The sequence below is a fragment of the Talpa occidentalis genome, unplaced genomic scaffold, assembly GCF_014898055.3.
Source record: "Talpa occidentalis isolate TD23 unplaced genomic scaffold, MPIMG_talOcc4v2.1 talOcc4.9, whole genome shotgun sequence".
Taxonomy (NCBI): domain Eukaryota; kingdom Metazoa; phylum Chordata; class Mammalia; order Eulipotyphla; family Talpidae; genus Talpa; species Talpa occidentalis.
The window spans coordinates 24,364,605-24,379,561 of NW_023605305.1; the positions used below are offsets into that span (position 1 = coordinate 24,364,605).

The following is a 14,957-nucleotide window of genomic DNA, read 5'->3' on the forward strand; positions in this document are numbered from 1 at the left end:
CTGCCTGACCCCAGATTTTAAAGGCAGCAGTGGGCTTCTGAGCCGCACCTTTCCAAGGCCTGGGAATCAGTAGTCGTGGAGTGTAGAGCCCACTAGGAAGAACCGGGTCTTTCTGGGGGGGATCTCAAGGGAGGCGCTGTCGGCCTTTGGGCACAGTTTCCTCGTGCGAATAAGGTGAGTCTCCACGTCTCTCCCTGCTGGCGAGACCGGGGCCCGACAGGGATCTCCGGCTCTGACCCTGCAGGGCGGGGCGAGTGGGAGGCGAGGGAGGAGGTTCTACCGAGGGGCCTGGCTTAGATCCTGGTCTGGCTGAACCTTAAAGAGGCGCGAGCCGGCATGCTAGCGAGTGCGTCCTGCCGGCGGCCGGGTTTACCAGGACACACACGACCACGGTGGCGGGCGGCGGCGGCTACTACCACGCGAGCCGGGCAGCGCTGAGGCCCGCGGAGCAGAGTTGCGTCCCGGGGTCCGGGTCCCTGGCGGCGTGGCCCGCGGGTCATGGCCAAAGGACAGGGCGCCGAGAGCGGGTCCGCGACTGGACTGTTGCCCACCGGTGTCCTCCAAGCCGGTGAACACCCGGCCCAAGTGAAGGTGAGGCCACGGCACCCCAGTGGCGGGCGTGTGGTGGGGGACAGGCAGCGAGGGGGTCCTCCAGGGTAGGCCTGGTCCTGGGGCGCCTTGGCCTTGGCGTGACCGGACCGGAGAGCCCAGGGCAGGAGCGGGCCCGCGAGTAGTCCGGGGCCCGGGTGATGAAGAGGGATTCGAGGCGCCCCCTTTCTGGGCCCAGCCCTGCGCTGCCTCTGGGCGAGCAGCCTCTCCACGTGGTGGGTGCCGGGCTCGCCGGTGGGGTTTCCGTTTGTCAGTGACATATAGAGTTTAGGTTTTTTCGCCCTGGAAGCCTGGAAATCCCCCTTGGTTTCCCATCCCTCAACTCCCAGCCCCCACTGCCTTACACCTACATTGTCCCCTCCACTCGGCTGGGGGGTCCGCTCAAGTTCATTCATCAGAACAAGGGCTCCGCTCTTAAAGCAGCCGCGCGCGCTTTTTGTGTGAGCGCCGAGTCAGCTCTCAGGCGGGGTGTGCGTGTCTTCCTCACCCCTGCGCCGTCTCCAGCTCTCCGGACATACTGAAACACCCAAAGAAATCCCGCAGCTCCGGGGGGTGATCCCAGGCAATAGATACCTGACTCTGGGGTTGCTGCCTTTCCTTTTAATTTTATTAACTGATCCTTGGCAGGAGTATGGCGAGCGAGCTATTACGCTGCTACTATGTTTGAGTAATCTCTTCTTTCCCTGGGCAACCTTAACTCTCCCTGGTGCCCCACCCAGAGGGGGCTCAGCCCTGCACCTAGAGCCCTTTCCTCCCCTCTCCAAGCTCCCCTAGGAGCTGGGGAGGAGGGCAGCGGGAGGGAGGGTAGGACAGCGCCTAGGTTTGCCTGAAGCTCTGACTGCCTCCTGGGGCCTGGGAGCTCTGGGAAGAAGTAGGAGCAGCTGGGCTGGGCCTCTCAGCTCTCCAGAGCCCTCACCTGGTAGGCAGGTATCTCCTGGCCTCTGAACGAGGGTGGGAGCCAGGGCTGGGCTTAGGCAGCTATTGGCAGCAAGAGGATTTTCAGGTTGTAGCAGTTGGTACCAGGTGGAGACAGGTCCACTGCTGGAGCATGCTCCCACTTCATCTTGGAAAGGAGTGTGACTGAGGCCTTCAGGGGAGTTTTTTAGGTGTAGTGATCTGATAGGTTTATTCAGAAACTGGGGGCATAGGGTGGGCTACATGGTTTTAGGCACAAATTCCTCAATATGGATTCCCCTTTTCCGGGTATATAAGAACAGAGAATACCTTTCTTTTCTTGTGGGAAGTGGGATCTCTCTGGATGGGAAAAGGGCAAAGCAGATTTGTTCTGTCTGGCAGAGCTGGTTGGGGGATGGTTCTGCCTCTGGAACCTTCTAGGATGGAAGCCAGAATGTTGAATCTATTGTCATCCTTTCCTCCTCACAGAAAGAGCCAAAGAAGAAACAGCAGTTGTCCATTTGCAACAAGCTTTGCTATGCAGTTGGGGGGGCACCCTACCAGGTGACAGGCTGTGCCCTGGGGTTCTTCCTGCAGATCTACCTGTTGGATGTGGCTCAGGTGAGTGGGCTGAGCTGCCAAAGCTCCTCTAACATCCCAAGGTGGGAAAGACTAGGATGCCCTGGTAGCGTCATTCAGTTTTCCCCATCTGTGAAATGGGACCAGGAACCTCTACTTGCTGCCTCTCAGGTTACAGTCACTGAGAAACAGGTTTTGGAAAGTATCTGGAAAGGGAGTCTGTCTGCCCCACTGTTCTTAACTAGCAAGGTCAGGCAACTCCTCCTTGCCTGGCAAAAGCAACAGAGCCCGCTGGTGACGCTGTTCTTAGAAGAGACTAACACACCATGTCCCTGGCTGGACAACAGTCAGCTGGCTTGGCTCAGGGTTTAGCGGATGTTGCCAGACTTGTGGACGAGGAGCATCCCACCTTCTCCCGAGCCGCAGAGGCATGTTAGTGGGCAGAAGGGTCCTCAAGTGCTGGGCTAGGTTAGGTTGCCCCAGTACACAGAGTCTTTGGGAGCAGTACTTAGGGTGAAGCAGGGTTCCTCTGTGCTTTGAAAAGGCTTGGCTAGCAGCCTGGCATCCTGAGAATTCACCTTGTCTGAATGGAAGAGTGGGAGGCTGAACAGCCCTGGCTGGCATACTGGCTGTCTTTTTCATGTAGCATCTGACTTTACAAGCAAGGCATCTTGGTTGTATCCATTTATAGGTGGGAACACTGATCCCCAGAAAAGACAAATAACTGCATTCAGCTAGTTTTTGAGCAGCTCCCATGAGCTGGACCCGGAGTGGGGTGCAAATATGAGGAAACTGCAATCCAAGTGTAAAGCTGTGAGTGTTATGGTCCAGAAAGACCAGGGAGACTGCAGTGTGGGAGAAGCTCTCAGCTTCCCAGAGCAATAACAATAGCAGTGCCTCGGACCTCCCCAGTGGCGCAGCGGTTGAGCGCTGGGTTGCGAAGCTGCCCGCAGCCTCTGCAGCACCTGTTCGATCCCTGGCTGCTCCCCAGCTGCTCCCCGGCCACCGGAGGAGGATCCCACATGGCGCGCAGACCTCTCCTGCCGCCCGCTGCTCCCCTCAGCAGTGTACTTCGGTCCTTCTGCCTGCTCTGCTCCCCGCTCTGGCTCTGGTGAATTCTCTCACCCTCCCGTGCTTCTGACTGTACCCAGTGCTTGAATAAATAAATAAAATAAATAAATAAATTAAATGAAAATTAAAATCTAACCCCCCCCAAAAAAAAACCCCCAATAGTAGTGCCTCAATGGATAAGGAAGAGTCCATGAAGCGGTATATTTAGACTAGACGCTTTGGGGAAGGGGATGACTTGAGTGGGTAGTGGCAGATCATTTTTTAAAAGCATCTATGGGATCCTTTTACTACATCCAAAAGAGAATCTCACCCTGTAAGACAGGAATCATAACTCCCATTATACCGATGAGGAAATTGGGGTATGCTGTGGCCACTCAGAAAATGCTGCTTCTGATGTTGGGGGTGGGAGGATGTGAGGCAAGAAAATTATTTTGGATTCATTCTAGTTGATGGGGGTGTGGAGAAGGGCAGTGGATGGAGGGCCTTAAGGGGACAGATCTGGGAAAAATTCTAAGGGGGCACACAGTGCTGCTATTGAGAACTGTTAATTGTCTTTATTAAAAAGGCAGGTGAAGATGCTTATGGTCTGGGTGGGAGTAGTACAGTGTCCCAAGGACCTAGCTGAGGCAGGGAAGGAGTCCCTGCTTTTGCCTACCAGTGAGGGTTGAGGTGGTAGAAGGTTGAGGGGTCATCTTTTGCCTCTTCCCCATTCCAGGTAAGCCCTTTATCTGCCTCCATCATCCTATTTGTGGGCCGAGCTTGGGATGCCTTCACGGACCCCCTGGTGGGCTTCTGCATTAGCAAATCTTCTTGGACCCGCTTGGGCCGCCTCATGCCCTGGTGAGTAGAAGCAACTCCTTCAAGGTGGCAAAAGGCAAGACTTTCGGTAGATCGACCCTTTGGTCCATCCATCTGGCTTGTCACAGGCTGGAGGGTGAGAAGAAATGACACAAAAATGCAAGTGTTGAAGCCCAAACTTGAGGCCTCAACTGCCCCATGCATGGGAACTAGGATGCCCTGCTAGTTCATTCCCAGGCTGACCAAATTGCTAAACTGAGTAGCTTCGCCTGGTCCAGGCCCTCTTGCTGCCCAAAGTCCATTTCTGTCAAAGAAGATGGAATTCTGACTTCTCCCAATCACTTCCCATAATGGCAGAGGTAGTACAGCATAATGGTTGAGAAGTTACACTCAGGGGCCAGCCTACCTGTGTCTGAATCCCTGACTCACCACATAGAGCTGTGCAATCTTGGGCAAGTCACTTAACATCTCTGAGCCTCAAGTTTTCTTCATCTGCTAGATGGGGATAATAGTTATGCCTATCTCATGGGATTGTGGTGAGGATAAAGTATTTCATTATAGGCTTGAAATAGTGCCTGGCACACATTAAGTGATGTGTAATTTTGGCAACCTTTCATACTGGCTCCTGGTGGGCAAGGGTGGAAGGTAATACCAAGAACAGAATAGCAGATCCACAATTTCTGGCCCCTCAAATCATGTGAACTACCTTTTACCCTTGGTACAAAGCCTGTACTACTCAGCTTTGGGCTGTGGGAGGTAGTGGACAGATCAGAGGCAAAGGGAGACATACAAGACAGGCTGGGGCTCTGGTTCCCTCCAGGACATCCTGCTTGGTGGGGGGGTGACATACCCCTTTCATCTCCAGCCCATCCAGGCTCAAGTGGGCGCCTTCCTGCCCCAGGGGTGCCCATACCTGGTCTCCGGCCTTCAAAGCTCTTCCCACAGCCCCCAACCCCCAACAGCTTCCTTTCCCATGAGGCCACAATCCCACCAGCCCCTGGCTAAGGCCCAGGTTGGGGCCTTTGATCCAGGCTTCAGGGCCAGGAGGCAGGACAGCCAATCTCACCTGGGCAGGCTGCTCTGGGCTCCCAGCAAGCTGGCCCATGAGACCCAGCCCTGAAATACTCCTTGGCAGCTGGTGGGAGGCGGGGCTCCGGCTGCCACATCGCCTCATGAGGCCTAGCCAATAGGAGGCAGCAGCCCTGGCCAGCCCATCTCTGCACAGCCTGGGGTTATTCTCTGTCACTCTGGGTTCCTGGTGGTGGTGGTGCAGCTGCCTAGGCGGAGAGGATGGAGTGAGTGATGAAGGCTGATGAGGAGCCCTTGTTCTCCGGGGAGACACGTGGACTCGGGAGGGGTGGAGGAGGCAAAGAGGCAGAGCAGAGGAGGCCCTCTCTGTGGGAAGTAGGATCTGAGGGCCTCTCACTGGGCAGGTACAGCGGCAGCTTTAGCAGCGTGTCTGTGTACATGTCCTCGCTTGTCTGGCACTAACTCCTGGCGATACCTCTCAAGAGGCACCCCCACCTCCCGTCTCTGGATCACTTGTGGGCTGCTGGGCCACTGTGTAAGTGACCACCTCCCTGAGCACACCAGGGAGGTCCAGGGACAGGCCCCCCTTTTCCTTTCAGTGTAGAAAAATGCTGGGCATTTTGGGATTCATGAGCTATGTGGTCTCCTTTCTTCCCCGACACCACACCAGCCACTGCTGTCAGCCAGCATTTAAATGCCTCACTTCAAGAAGGGCAGGGGGTGGTATGGGGGGTAGGGGGAGGTGGGGAGGAGGGAAAAAAAAAAAAAGGAATAAATCTCTCACTCCAGACCAGGAAGATCCCTGAGGTCCCAAGGCCACTCAGTGAGAGGCAGGTGGCAGCAGGGTCACACTGAGAGGTAATAGGTCTGGGCTGGAAGATCTGATTCTCAGGCTGTGGGCCTGCACTCTCCTGCTGAACTTCCTGGTATGATAATCACAGCAAATACTATGTCCCAAGCACTCTTCTACATTTTAATATCAACTTATTTAATTCTCAAAACTACTTCAGTCCTACGAAGGAGAATAAAACTCCTTACAATGACCTGTAAAACCCATGTGATGGTGTGCCAGCTTCATCTAATTTCATCCCCCTCACCCAGCCCCGTGGGCCTCCTGCATTTCCTCAGGCCTGCCAGGGAAGCCTCCTACCTGAGGACCTTTGTACTAACTGCTCCCCTGGCCTGCTCTTGCCTCAGATATTCTCAAAGCCAGCACCCTCCTCTTACTCAAGTCTTGGCACATGTCACCTTCTTAGAGAGGGCTTCTCAGATGTCACCTCCTCACCATACCTCTGTGTGGTAAATTGCATACCCATCCTCCAAATCCTCTTTAGCCTGTTTTTCTCCAAAGCACCTAATCACTTTTTAAAATGATATGTGAACTTTTAAAAAATGTGATTAAAAAATACATTAAGTACAATTGTCACCATCCCTCTCCAGAAGCTTTCTATCTTCTTAAATTGTATTAAAAAAATTAACCTATTCACAAAATAACTCCCCACAATCACCACACTTACTTCCTGTGTTTCTACGAAACTGACTATTCTTGGAACCACATATCAGGGTAGCACAAATGTGTCATTTTGTGTCTGGCTTATTTCACTTAGTATAATCTCCTCAGAGTCATCTCTGTTGAAGTAGGTGACAAATTTTTTCCTTTTTAAGACTTAATAATAAATGTACCTTTTAAATTGCGTTTGTGTTTTTATTCACCAGCTAGAATGAAAATTGGGCAAGAGCAATGGCCTTCATGGGTTTTGTTCACTGGTACATCCCAAGTCAGGAGACTAGTGCCCGCCCATGGTTGGCACTTGAATGTTACCTGAGTAAAGGTTGAATGCCCGGGCAGGAGTTATCACTCTTCTCATTTTACAGATGAGAAAATGAGCCTCAGAGAAGTTAAACAACTTGCCCAAGATGAGGTTAGAGTTGCTGACAGACTTGCAGTGTGGCTTCAAGTCTGCTTTGGACTGCTGCTCTCTGCTGACATCCTTACTGAAGCTGAAATGAAGCCATCCTGAGGCCTAACCACTAGTGATGGCCTGTGGCTCAAAAGGCATCTGCTTCCCTCGTGGTTCTTTCACTAGACCCAGGCTTCCCCTGTGGCTTCTCTTAAAGGAAAACCTTTGCTTAGAGTTGGCCTCCCCACCCTTGTGGGTGTGCACAGTGTGGGTGTCTGCGCGTGTGTGCGCACGCGCACTCATACACACATGCATGTCTGAGAACACCAGTGTTGAGGGTGCTCCTTCTTCCTGCCCCGCCACAGGGCCTCCCTTCTTGGCCTTCTTGGCCTCCCTTCTCAGCAACCCCAGTCATAGGAAGCCCCTGTCTCTGGAGGCCTCACTCCAGGGGAGACGCAGATGAGTCTCAGGGTCTGATATCATGCTCCATGCTCATTTCAGCCCAAGGGCCTATTCTTCTAGGCTTGGCCATCAGTCTCTTCCAAGAGACCCTGGGGCAGGTGGACTTAGGAGAAGGGACTTCCTTGCCAGTGGGCGCCCTGTGAGGCAAGCTTAGAGCCCCGGGTTTTGGCACACAGCTCCAACTCAGACCTCCCCTTCCCTCAGGATCATCTTCTCCACACCCCTGGCCATCATTGCCTATTTCCTCATCTGGTTCGTGCCTGACTTCTCGCACAGTCCGATGAGTATGCTGTGGTACCTGCTTTTCTATTGCCTCTTTGAGACACTGGTCACGGTGAGTATGGGTACCTCCCAGGGCATCTGGGAGCCAGGGGTAAGGGCAATCCCTGGGGCCTCTAGGGTTGGTGCCCGAAGCCACATCTGTTTGTCCATCATCTGACTGGCCAAGGGCCTCTCTTCCATACCAGTGTTTCCACGTTCCCTACTCAGCTCTCACCATGTTCATCAGCACAGAGCAGAGTGAGCGGGATTCGGCCACTGCATATCGTAAGTCTCCCCCATCCCACTGATCCCTCCCATAGGGAGCCTCCTGCCACACTGTTCCCCTTTCAAGCCCAATTCTCAGCTCTTCTCTTGGGTGTGGTGGTGAAACCATCTTAAAAATAGCAATCCCATTATTGATCTGGTGAGGCCAGAGGGGTGCAGAGACTAACCAGTGGTCAGACATCAAGGCCATGAGTTTAAGGCAAAGTGCCATCTACCCCACTATCCCACAGTTACCCTATCATCCTATTCCCCCCTTCCGCACCCCCCTTACCCACCCCCCCACACCTGTACCTACTGCCATCACCTGGGGCTAGAGCTGGGCTTCTATCCATCCGACTTTCCTCCCTGGGGACCCTCAAGCCATGTGGCTCCTCCAAAGGACCTGCTTTTCCCTGCTCAGGGATGACTGTGGAGGTCCTAGGCACAGTGCTGGGCACAGCAATCCAGGGGCAAATCGTGGGCCAAGCAGCTGTGCCTTGTATCCCGCTCCCCGGTCCTTTTGGAGTGGCCTTGGAAGATGCCAACCGCACACAGAGTGCCCTCTCAATCAAAAAAACGGTAAGCCCTCTGGCAAGGCAAGGATTTGGGGACATGAGGAAAGATCGGGTGGTTTCTTATCCTCAAAATAGTGCTAGTAGCTAGGATTTATTAAATGCTGGGTGTTTGATAGGCAAACCGCTACATGTCCACTTTGCAGATAAAAAAACTGAAGCATAGAGAGGTCAAATAATTTTCCAGAGTAATAGAGCTAATGGGTTGCAGAAATTAGAATCGGGATTATTTGAACTGTGGGCTCTCAGACTCTAAAGATTACCTTCTTAACATTTTTGTCCCTCTGGGATATTGTCCAGCCTAGGGAAGTAGCAACAGGCCTAGGAGTCTTCTCCCATTCCACAGGTAGAGACAGTAAGGCCCCAGAGAAGAAGGGACTGGTCCCTGCTTCTGGGTGTTGGGATGAGATCAGACTGATTCTCTCTCTTTACCTTTGCAGCAAGAGGCATACCTGTGGGCAGCAGGCGCCATTGCCTCCATCTATGTCCTCTGTGCTATCACCCTGATCCTGGGTGTTCGGGAACAGAGAGGTGAGGACCCTTGGGAAGGGATGCAGGCCTTAGCATGGGGTGCTTTGTCTCTCTGCCTGCGTCTTACATTTTGAGAGGGACCTCTGCTTCCTCCTCACTGTCCACTTTGGTCTCCAGAACCCTATGAGACTCAGCAGGCTGGGTCGATGTCCTTCTTTCGGGGTCTCCGGCTGGTCATGACCCACGGCCCATACGTCAAGCTTATTGCCGCCTTCCTCTTCACCTCCCTGGCTTTCATGGTGAGTGGGGGCCTAACATGATCAGCCTGAGGTGAGGGGTGCACGGAGGGTGGGGCTGGCCAAGGACTCCAGATGGGACAAAGTCTGAGGGACAGGTGGAATGGGGTTGGGAGAGCAGAGCTCTGTGGAGTATGTGAAATATCTTAGGGAAGCTTGACTCCAGCCTCACCTCTTCTCTTGTGTTTTCTTCCCCTATCCTACCCCACCCCCAGCTGGTGGAGGGAAACTTCGCCTTGTTTTGCACCTATACCTTGGGCTTCCACAACGAGTTCCAGAATCTGCTCCTGGCCATCATGGTGCGTGTGGGACCTTGAGGGGCGGATAGGGTCTTTAGATAGTCAGGAATGTCTTCTAGACCTGCCCAAGTGGGGGAGGTATCTCAGAATATTTGATTGGAGCTGACTTTCAATTGCTTGGGTTGGCATGTGAAAGAAAGTGTACATATATCAAATCACTATGTTGTCATCCCTTAAAGTCATGCAATGTTGTGTGTCCCTTAGGTCTCAATAACTAGGGAAGGAAGGAGTTTGGGGTTAGATGTTCAAATAGCACAGAAAAAGCAAAGATGGAGGTCAAGAGCTTTGGGACTTCAGGCTCAGTTGCACTCCAAGAAGGCAGGAGATGAGCTTGGGACTAGCTCAGCTCCCCTGCAGAACTGTCAGAGGTGCCCGTCAACCTTTTTGCTGCCCAGATGCTCTCTGGGAGGGCAGGGAGCACCAGGGGCTCTAGGGAGGGCAGAGGGGTTCCCTAACTCTCACCCCTTTTGTCCTCCCATAGCTCTCAGCCACATTGACCATTCCTTTCTGGCAGTGGTTCCTAACCCGGTTTGGCAAGAAGACAGCTGTTTACATTGGCATCTCCGTGAGTGGGACTGAGGGGACAGGGCCTGGGCTGGTTGGGGGTTTCAGTGGGAGCCTCCTGCCTGACTTGTCTTCCTGCACCTGCTCCCCTAGTCAGCAGTGCCGTTTCTCATCCTGGTGGCCCTCATAGAGAGAAACCTGATCATCACATATGTGGTGGCTGTGGCAGCAGGCATCAGTGTAGCAGCTGCCTTCTTACTTCCCTGGTAAGTATACGTAGGCCCACCTGAATGTGTTCCCCAGCACCCCCACACCCCATCTTGGAAGCTTCTTGGGGAGAATTCTGTGGCAGTTCCTCCTGTCAGCCATCCTGTGGTCCCATTCTGGGCACAGGGGGAGGATGGACAGGTCTCCCTTATGGGGTTGTACAGGATGTGGACTGGGCACCCACTTAGGTGGAAAATGGGGCTTAAATCTGGCTGAGCGCTTGCAGGAGACTACTTTATCTTGGAGGAAAGGGCCCTCTTATTCACATGAAAGGGTCCTTGACTTCCTGATGTAAGCCAGGGCCTGAAAACCCCAGAGGGCCACCTCTTGTCACTGACACCTCTGTCCTAATGCGCCAGATGGGTTGTGGGGGCTGGGGTGCTAGGCAGGTGGGTGCTCATGCTGCTCCCACTCTCTGTAGGTCCATGCTGCCTGACGTCATCGATGACTTCCACTTGAAACAGCCCCACTCCGTTGGGACTGAGCCTATCTTCTTCTCCTTCTATGTCTTCTTCACCAAGTTTGCTTCCGGTGTCTCAATGGGTATCTCTACCCTCAGTCTCGAGTGAGTGGGGTGGAGGCCTGGGGCACTGCTGGGTAGGGCCAGACCCCAAGTGTCCCCTCCTCACCTCTCGCCTCCCATTGGCTCCCACAGCTTTGCTGGGTACCAGACCCGTGGCTGCTCCCAGCCGGAACATGTCAAGTTTACATTGAAGATGCTGGTGACCATGACTCCTATAGCCCTCATCCTGCTGGGCCTGCTGCTCTTCAAACTGTACCCCATTGATGAGGAGAAACGGCGGCAGAACAAGAAGGCCCTGCAGGCTCTGAGGTGAGCGGGGCGGAGGGGTGGGGCAGGATCCAGGAGGTAGCACCATCCAGTCTCGGCTCTCAGCCTCCTGTGGCCAAGTCCATCTTCTCCCTGCACGTCTTCCCCATAGCTCCTCTACCCCTTCCCACTGCCAATGCAGAATAATGGCAACTGACATTTCTTCACCGCTGAGTTACACACCAGGCACTGTGCTGAGGGCATTTACATGTATTGGCTAGAAACCTACAATGTGCCAGACATTTTGTGCTAGTGAATGAAACAAAAATCCCTACCCTCAAGGAGTTTCCATCATAGGGAATGTGCATTCATGATTTCTGACAATCTTCAACAGTCCCTGGGTGTTCAACAGTCCCTGGGTGTTCCCTGGCCTATGGATTCCCACTCGACTGATATAGACACTGAGGCTTAGCCAGGAAGAGGGACTGATGTAGACAATGAGGCTTAGCCATCTGCTAGGGGGTAGGGCTGGGTTTGAACCCTGGCATTCTGACTCCAGCACCTGTATTCTTCATGGCTCCCCTGGGGTACAGCTCTTCTGGTAGGGCCCAAGTCCTGCCTTGCAGGAAACCAGAGGACAGGCTGGAGTGAGTCATGCCAGCCCATCACCCAGCTCAGGCCAGAGTGCAGTCCTACGGGCAACACAAACAGCCCAAAGGTCTACCAGCAGTTTCTGAACCAAAAGTAGGCATGTGTAAACCATCTACCTTCTGGCAAGAAAGTAGATCCTATGAGCAACAAGTGGGTGGGGGTGAAGGGTGGGTTAAGGATGCTTCCTCCAACCTGTCTCCTCTGGCTCTTGCAGGGAAGAGGCCAGCAGCTCCGGCTGCTCCGACACAGACTCTACAGAGCTGGCCAGCATCCTCTAGGGTCTTCTGGGTTGCTCAAAGCCACTACACACGGGGCCTGTGTCTCCAGGCCACACAGAGGACTCCGGACCTACTTGCCAGCTCACTGAACAGCTGGTCTCCAGGTGCCAGGAAGGGAGTCCAAGCATGAGCGGCCCAGGACACCTCATGTGCCCAGCAGGAGGAAGGCCATTCATGCTGCCTGCCCTCTGCCCACTCCTGGGGCTGAGCTCTAGGGCTGCTACTGTGACTATGCCAAGGACTGATAGGGCCTAGCCCAGAACACTAATATAGAAACGTTTTATACAGAAACTAATTAATAACTTAATGACCTTGTACATAGTGTTGTATGTATATGTATATGTCTGTGAGCTATTAATGTTATTAATTTTGATAAAAGCTGTTAAACAGAACTGCTTGTTTGTCTTTGCCCTTGCCTACTCACTGAGTCCTTCTGTGCCCACATTTGGATAGTGAGAGGGAGCACTAAGTCTCAGCTGCCCTGGGCAAGGGGCATGTTCCTGGAGGTGTGATAACAGCATCGCTAATATTTACATGTGGAGGCTTTCCAACCACTCAGCTGGTATCCTCATTTAAGCCCTGAAGCTTTCTTGCTAAGTGGGGACTGGCCATTTTCAAGATGATCAAACTATTCCAGCATAGACAGACCACAGGGACAATGGAGACAGGTGAAATCATAAAACCAAAGGTGAATTACCTGGATCCTACCCCAGGTCTGTGGACTCCAATGCCTTAACCTCTACTCTCCACTCCCCTGTGCCGGAGAATGACTGACCACATGGTCGAAGACCTTGCTCTGCCCAGTCCCACACGCTGTGCTTCCCGCCCTGACATGAGAGGCTGGTTGTGGTGGAGCCTGGTGGGGTTCCGGAACCCTGTAACTCTTTCCCCACAGCTGTAATCGACAGTGCTAGAGAATGTACCTGGGTGTGCGTGTGTATGTGTGTGGTGGTGAGGAGAAGTCTCACACAAGTGTGCTGGTGAGAAACCACCCACCTCTGGACCAGAAACAGGTCATGGAGAAGACCTAGTTTGTAGCTTTTGCCTATTTCCATGGTGTAAATATTCCCACCATAGCAAATTCCAAGTTCCCAGGGATTGTACTACCTTGCAAAATTCCTGAAAATTGAACAACAAGCTCTTGCAAGCTGGTAGAAGTTTGCCCCAGCCCATCAATGGCTTTCACACACTTAGGCCAGGTTCCAGATTTTAGGGGACCAAAGCTGGCAGTGTCAAGGCTACAAGTTCAGGATCTTTATTTTATAGATAGATAAATGAGGCCCAGAGAAGGGACAAGGACTTAGACCATTTAGGCATGGTTTTTACTTTGGGTGTGGGGCTCCCTTTTGGAGGAGGAGGCTCCATTTTCGCTGATGAAGTTCTGCTCAGCAGTTTTTTATTTTTATTTTTTTTGAAGTAGCATTGGTTTACAGCACTGTGTTGTTTCACTGCATTAAGTTTCATTACAGATTCATACCTATACAAATACCACAACCACACCCACCAGCTATAGTGTGGTTATCATCTACCAACATCCAGTTGAATCCCTCTACCCCTTCTCCCCACCCCCAGTCCCTTTCCCCCTGGTAACTACCATTCTTCTATCAGAATCTAAGGGTTTGCATTTGTTTATTTGCTTTATATCTTTGGATTCCACACAGGAGAGACTTTGATACCTTCCTTTTGTGTTATGTTTGGATTCCATTTTCTTTTTTGTGTTTGTTTCTTCAATGGATTTTTGTTTGGAGGTTACCATGTGGTTCATGAGATTCTATGTTTATAATATATTTTAAATTGATCTCAAGTTAATATTGAGTTAACAGTCCACATTTTTACTCTCGACCCCTCATTTTATGTTTTTGATGTTCTTTGATGTGTCCCTTGACTAATCACTATAGACCTAATTTACAATGCTGTATATGTTTTATAGGTATAGGTTCACATCCTACAAGTGTATATTAACAGACCACATCCACCACCTAAGAAAGCCCCAGTAATCCTCCACCATAGTCCATTGGCCTCCCTCTCCCTTTTGCTCTGATCCCCCATCTTCCCCTTCTGGTAGCCTCAGGTTATGTCCCCCTCTACTTCAATCAATAATGACCAAATCTCATCTTTAAAAAAAGAATTATTGGGCCTTCCCTGGTGGCGCAGCAGTTGAGCGCTGGGCTGTGAAGCTGCCCGCAGCCTCTGCAGCGCTGGTTCGATCCCCAGCCTCCGGCGAGGGTCCCACATGGCGCGACAGACTTCTCCTGTTGTGCCCGCTGCTCCCCTCAGCAGTGTATTTCATCAGTCTGCCTGTTCTGCTCCCCACTCTGCTCTGGTGAATTCTCTCATCCTCCCGCGCTTCTGACTGTACCCAGTGCTTGTATAAATAAATAAATAAATCTTAAAAAAAATAATTATTTTTAATTTCCTAAACCACTCAAGCTTACTTCTTTCCCAGCCCTACAATTAACTTCTCAGATCTTATCTTCTCTTGCCTGGAAGATTACACCAGCATCCTCACTGGTCTCCTTGTCTTTGGTTCAATCTCACATTCCTTCTGCAAACTACCCAAGATAACCTAGAAGTTCTCCTGTTCGGAAATCCTCTGTGAGTTCTCATTGCCTTCAAGTGCGAGTCCAACCTCCCCATCCCCAGATCTAGATATAGACCTTTTTTTGCAGGCCACCTACCTGGCCCCGAAGTATACCTCTGGCATCAGGTCCACCAGGCAGACACTGGTCTAGTGTGTCCTCGCTCGCTCCAGCGTGCCTCTCAAAAACTATTCTTGCCCCTGCCCCTTGGGGCACTGAGAGGATGTGGAAGGGGTAAGAGCTGAATGAATGTGAGCTATGACTGGAGAGGGCTTGTGAGTCAGACTCAGTGCCCACTGACCCATCATGATGCTTCTGTTTCTAGTCTGTTTCCCCTATCTGTACAATGGGGATTTGGAATTGAAAACTCTTGCCTCTTTCTTCTCAAAGACCCCCTCCTGAC

The 14,957-nt window shown here is 52.2% G+C and overlaps 1 protein-coding gene across 2 annotated transcripts; it reads left to right on the forward strand.

Moving 5' to 3' along the window:
• Positions 1-453: 453 nt before the first annotated feature.
• Positions 454-12,358, forward strand: MFSD2A (MFSD2 lysolipid transporter A, lysophospholipid). Of its 2 annotated transcripts, none has more exons than XM_037500173.2 (14): positions 454-591; positions 1,993-2,124; positions 3,830-3,993; positions 7,548-7,677; positions 7,811-7,889; positions 8,290-8,447; positions 8,881-8,971; positions 9,089-9,210; positions 9,423-9,506; positions 9,988-10,071; positions 10,164-10,276; positions 10,699-10,842; positions 10,933-11,109; positions 11,912-12,358. In XM_037500173.2, exons 1-14 carry the CDS (start codon positions 499-501, stop codon positions 11,973-11,975), a joined length of 1,635 nt encoding a protein of 544 aa, XP_037356070.1. In that variant the 5' UTR covers positions 454-498; the 3' UTR covers positions 11,976-12,358. The 2 variants fall into 2 exon arrangements, with proteins under 2 accessions (XP_037356070.1, XP_037356069.1); XM_037500172.2 differs by having other exon boundaries at positions 3,869-3,993.
• The last annotated feature ends 2,599 nt before the right edge of the window (positions 12,359-14,957 follow it).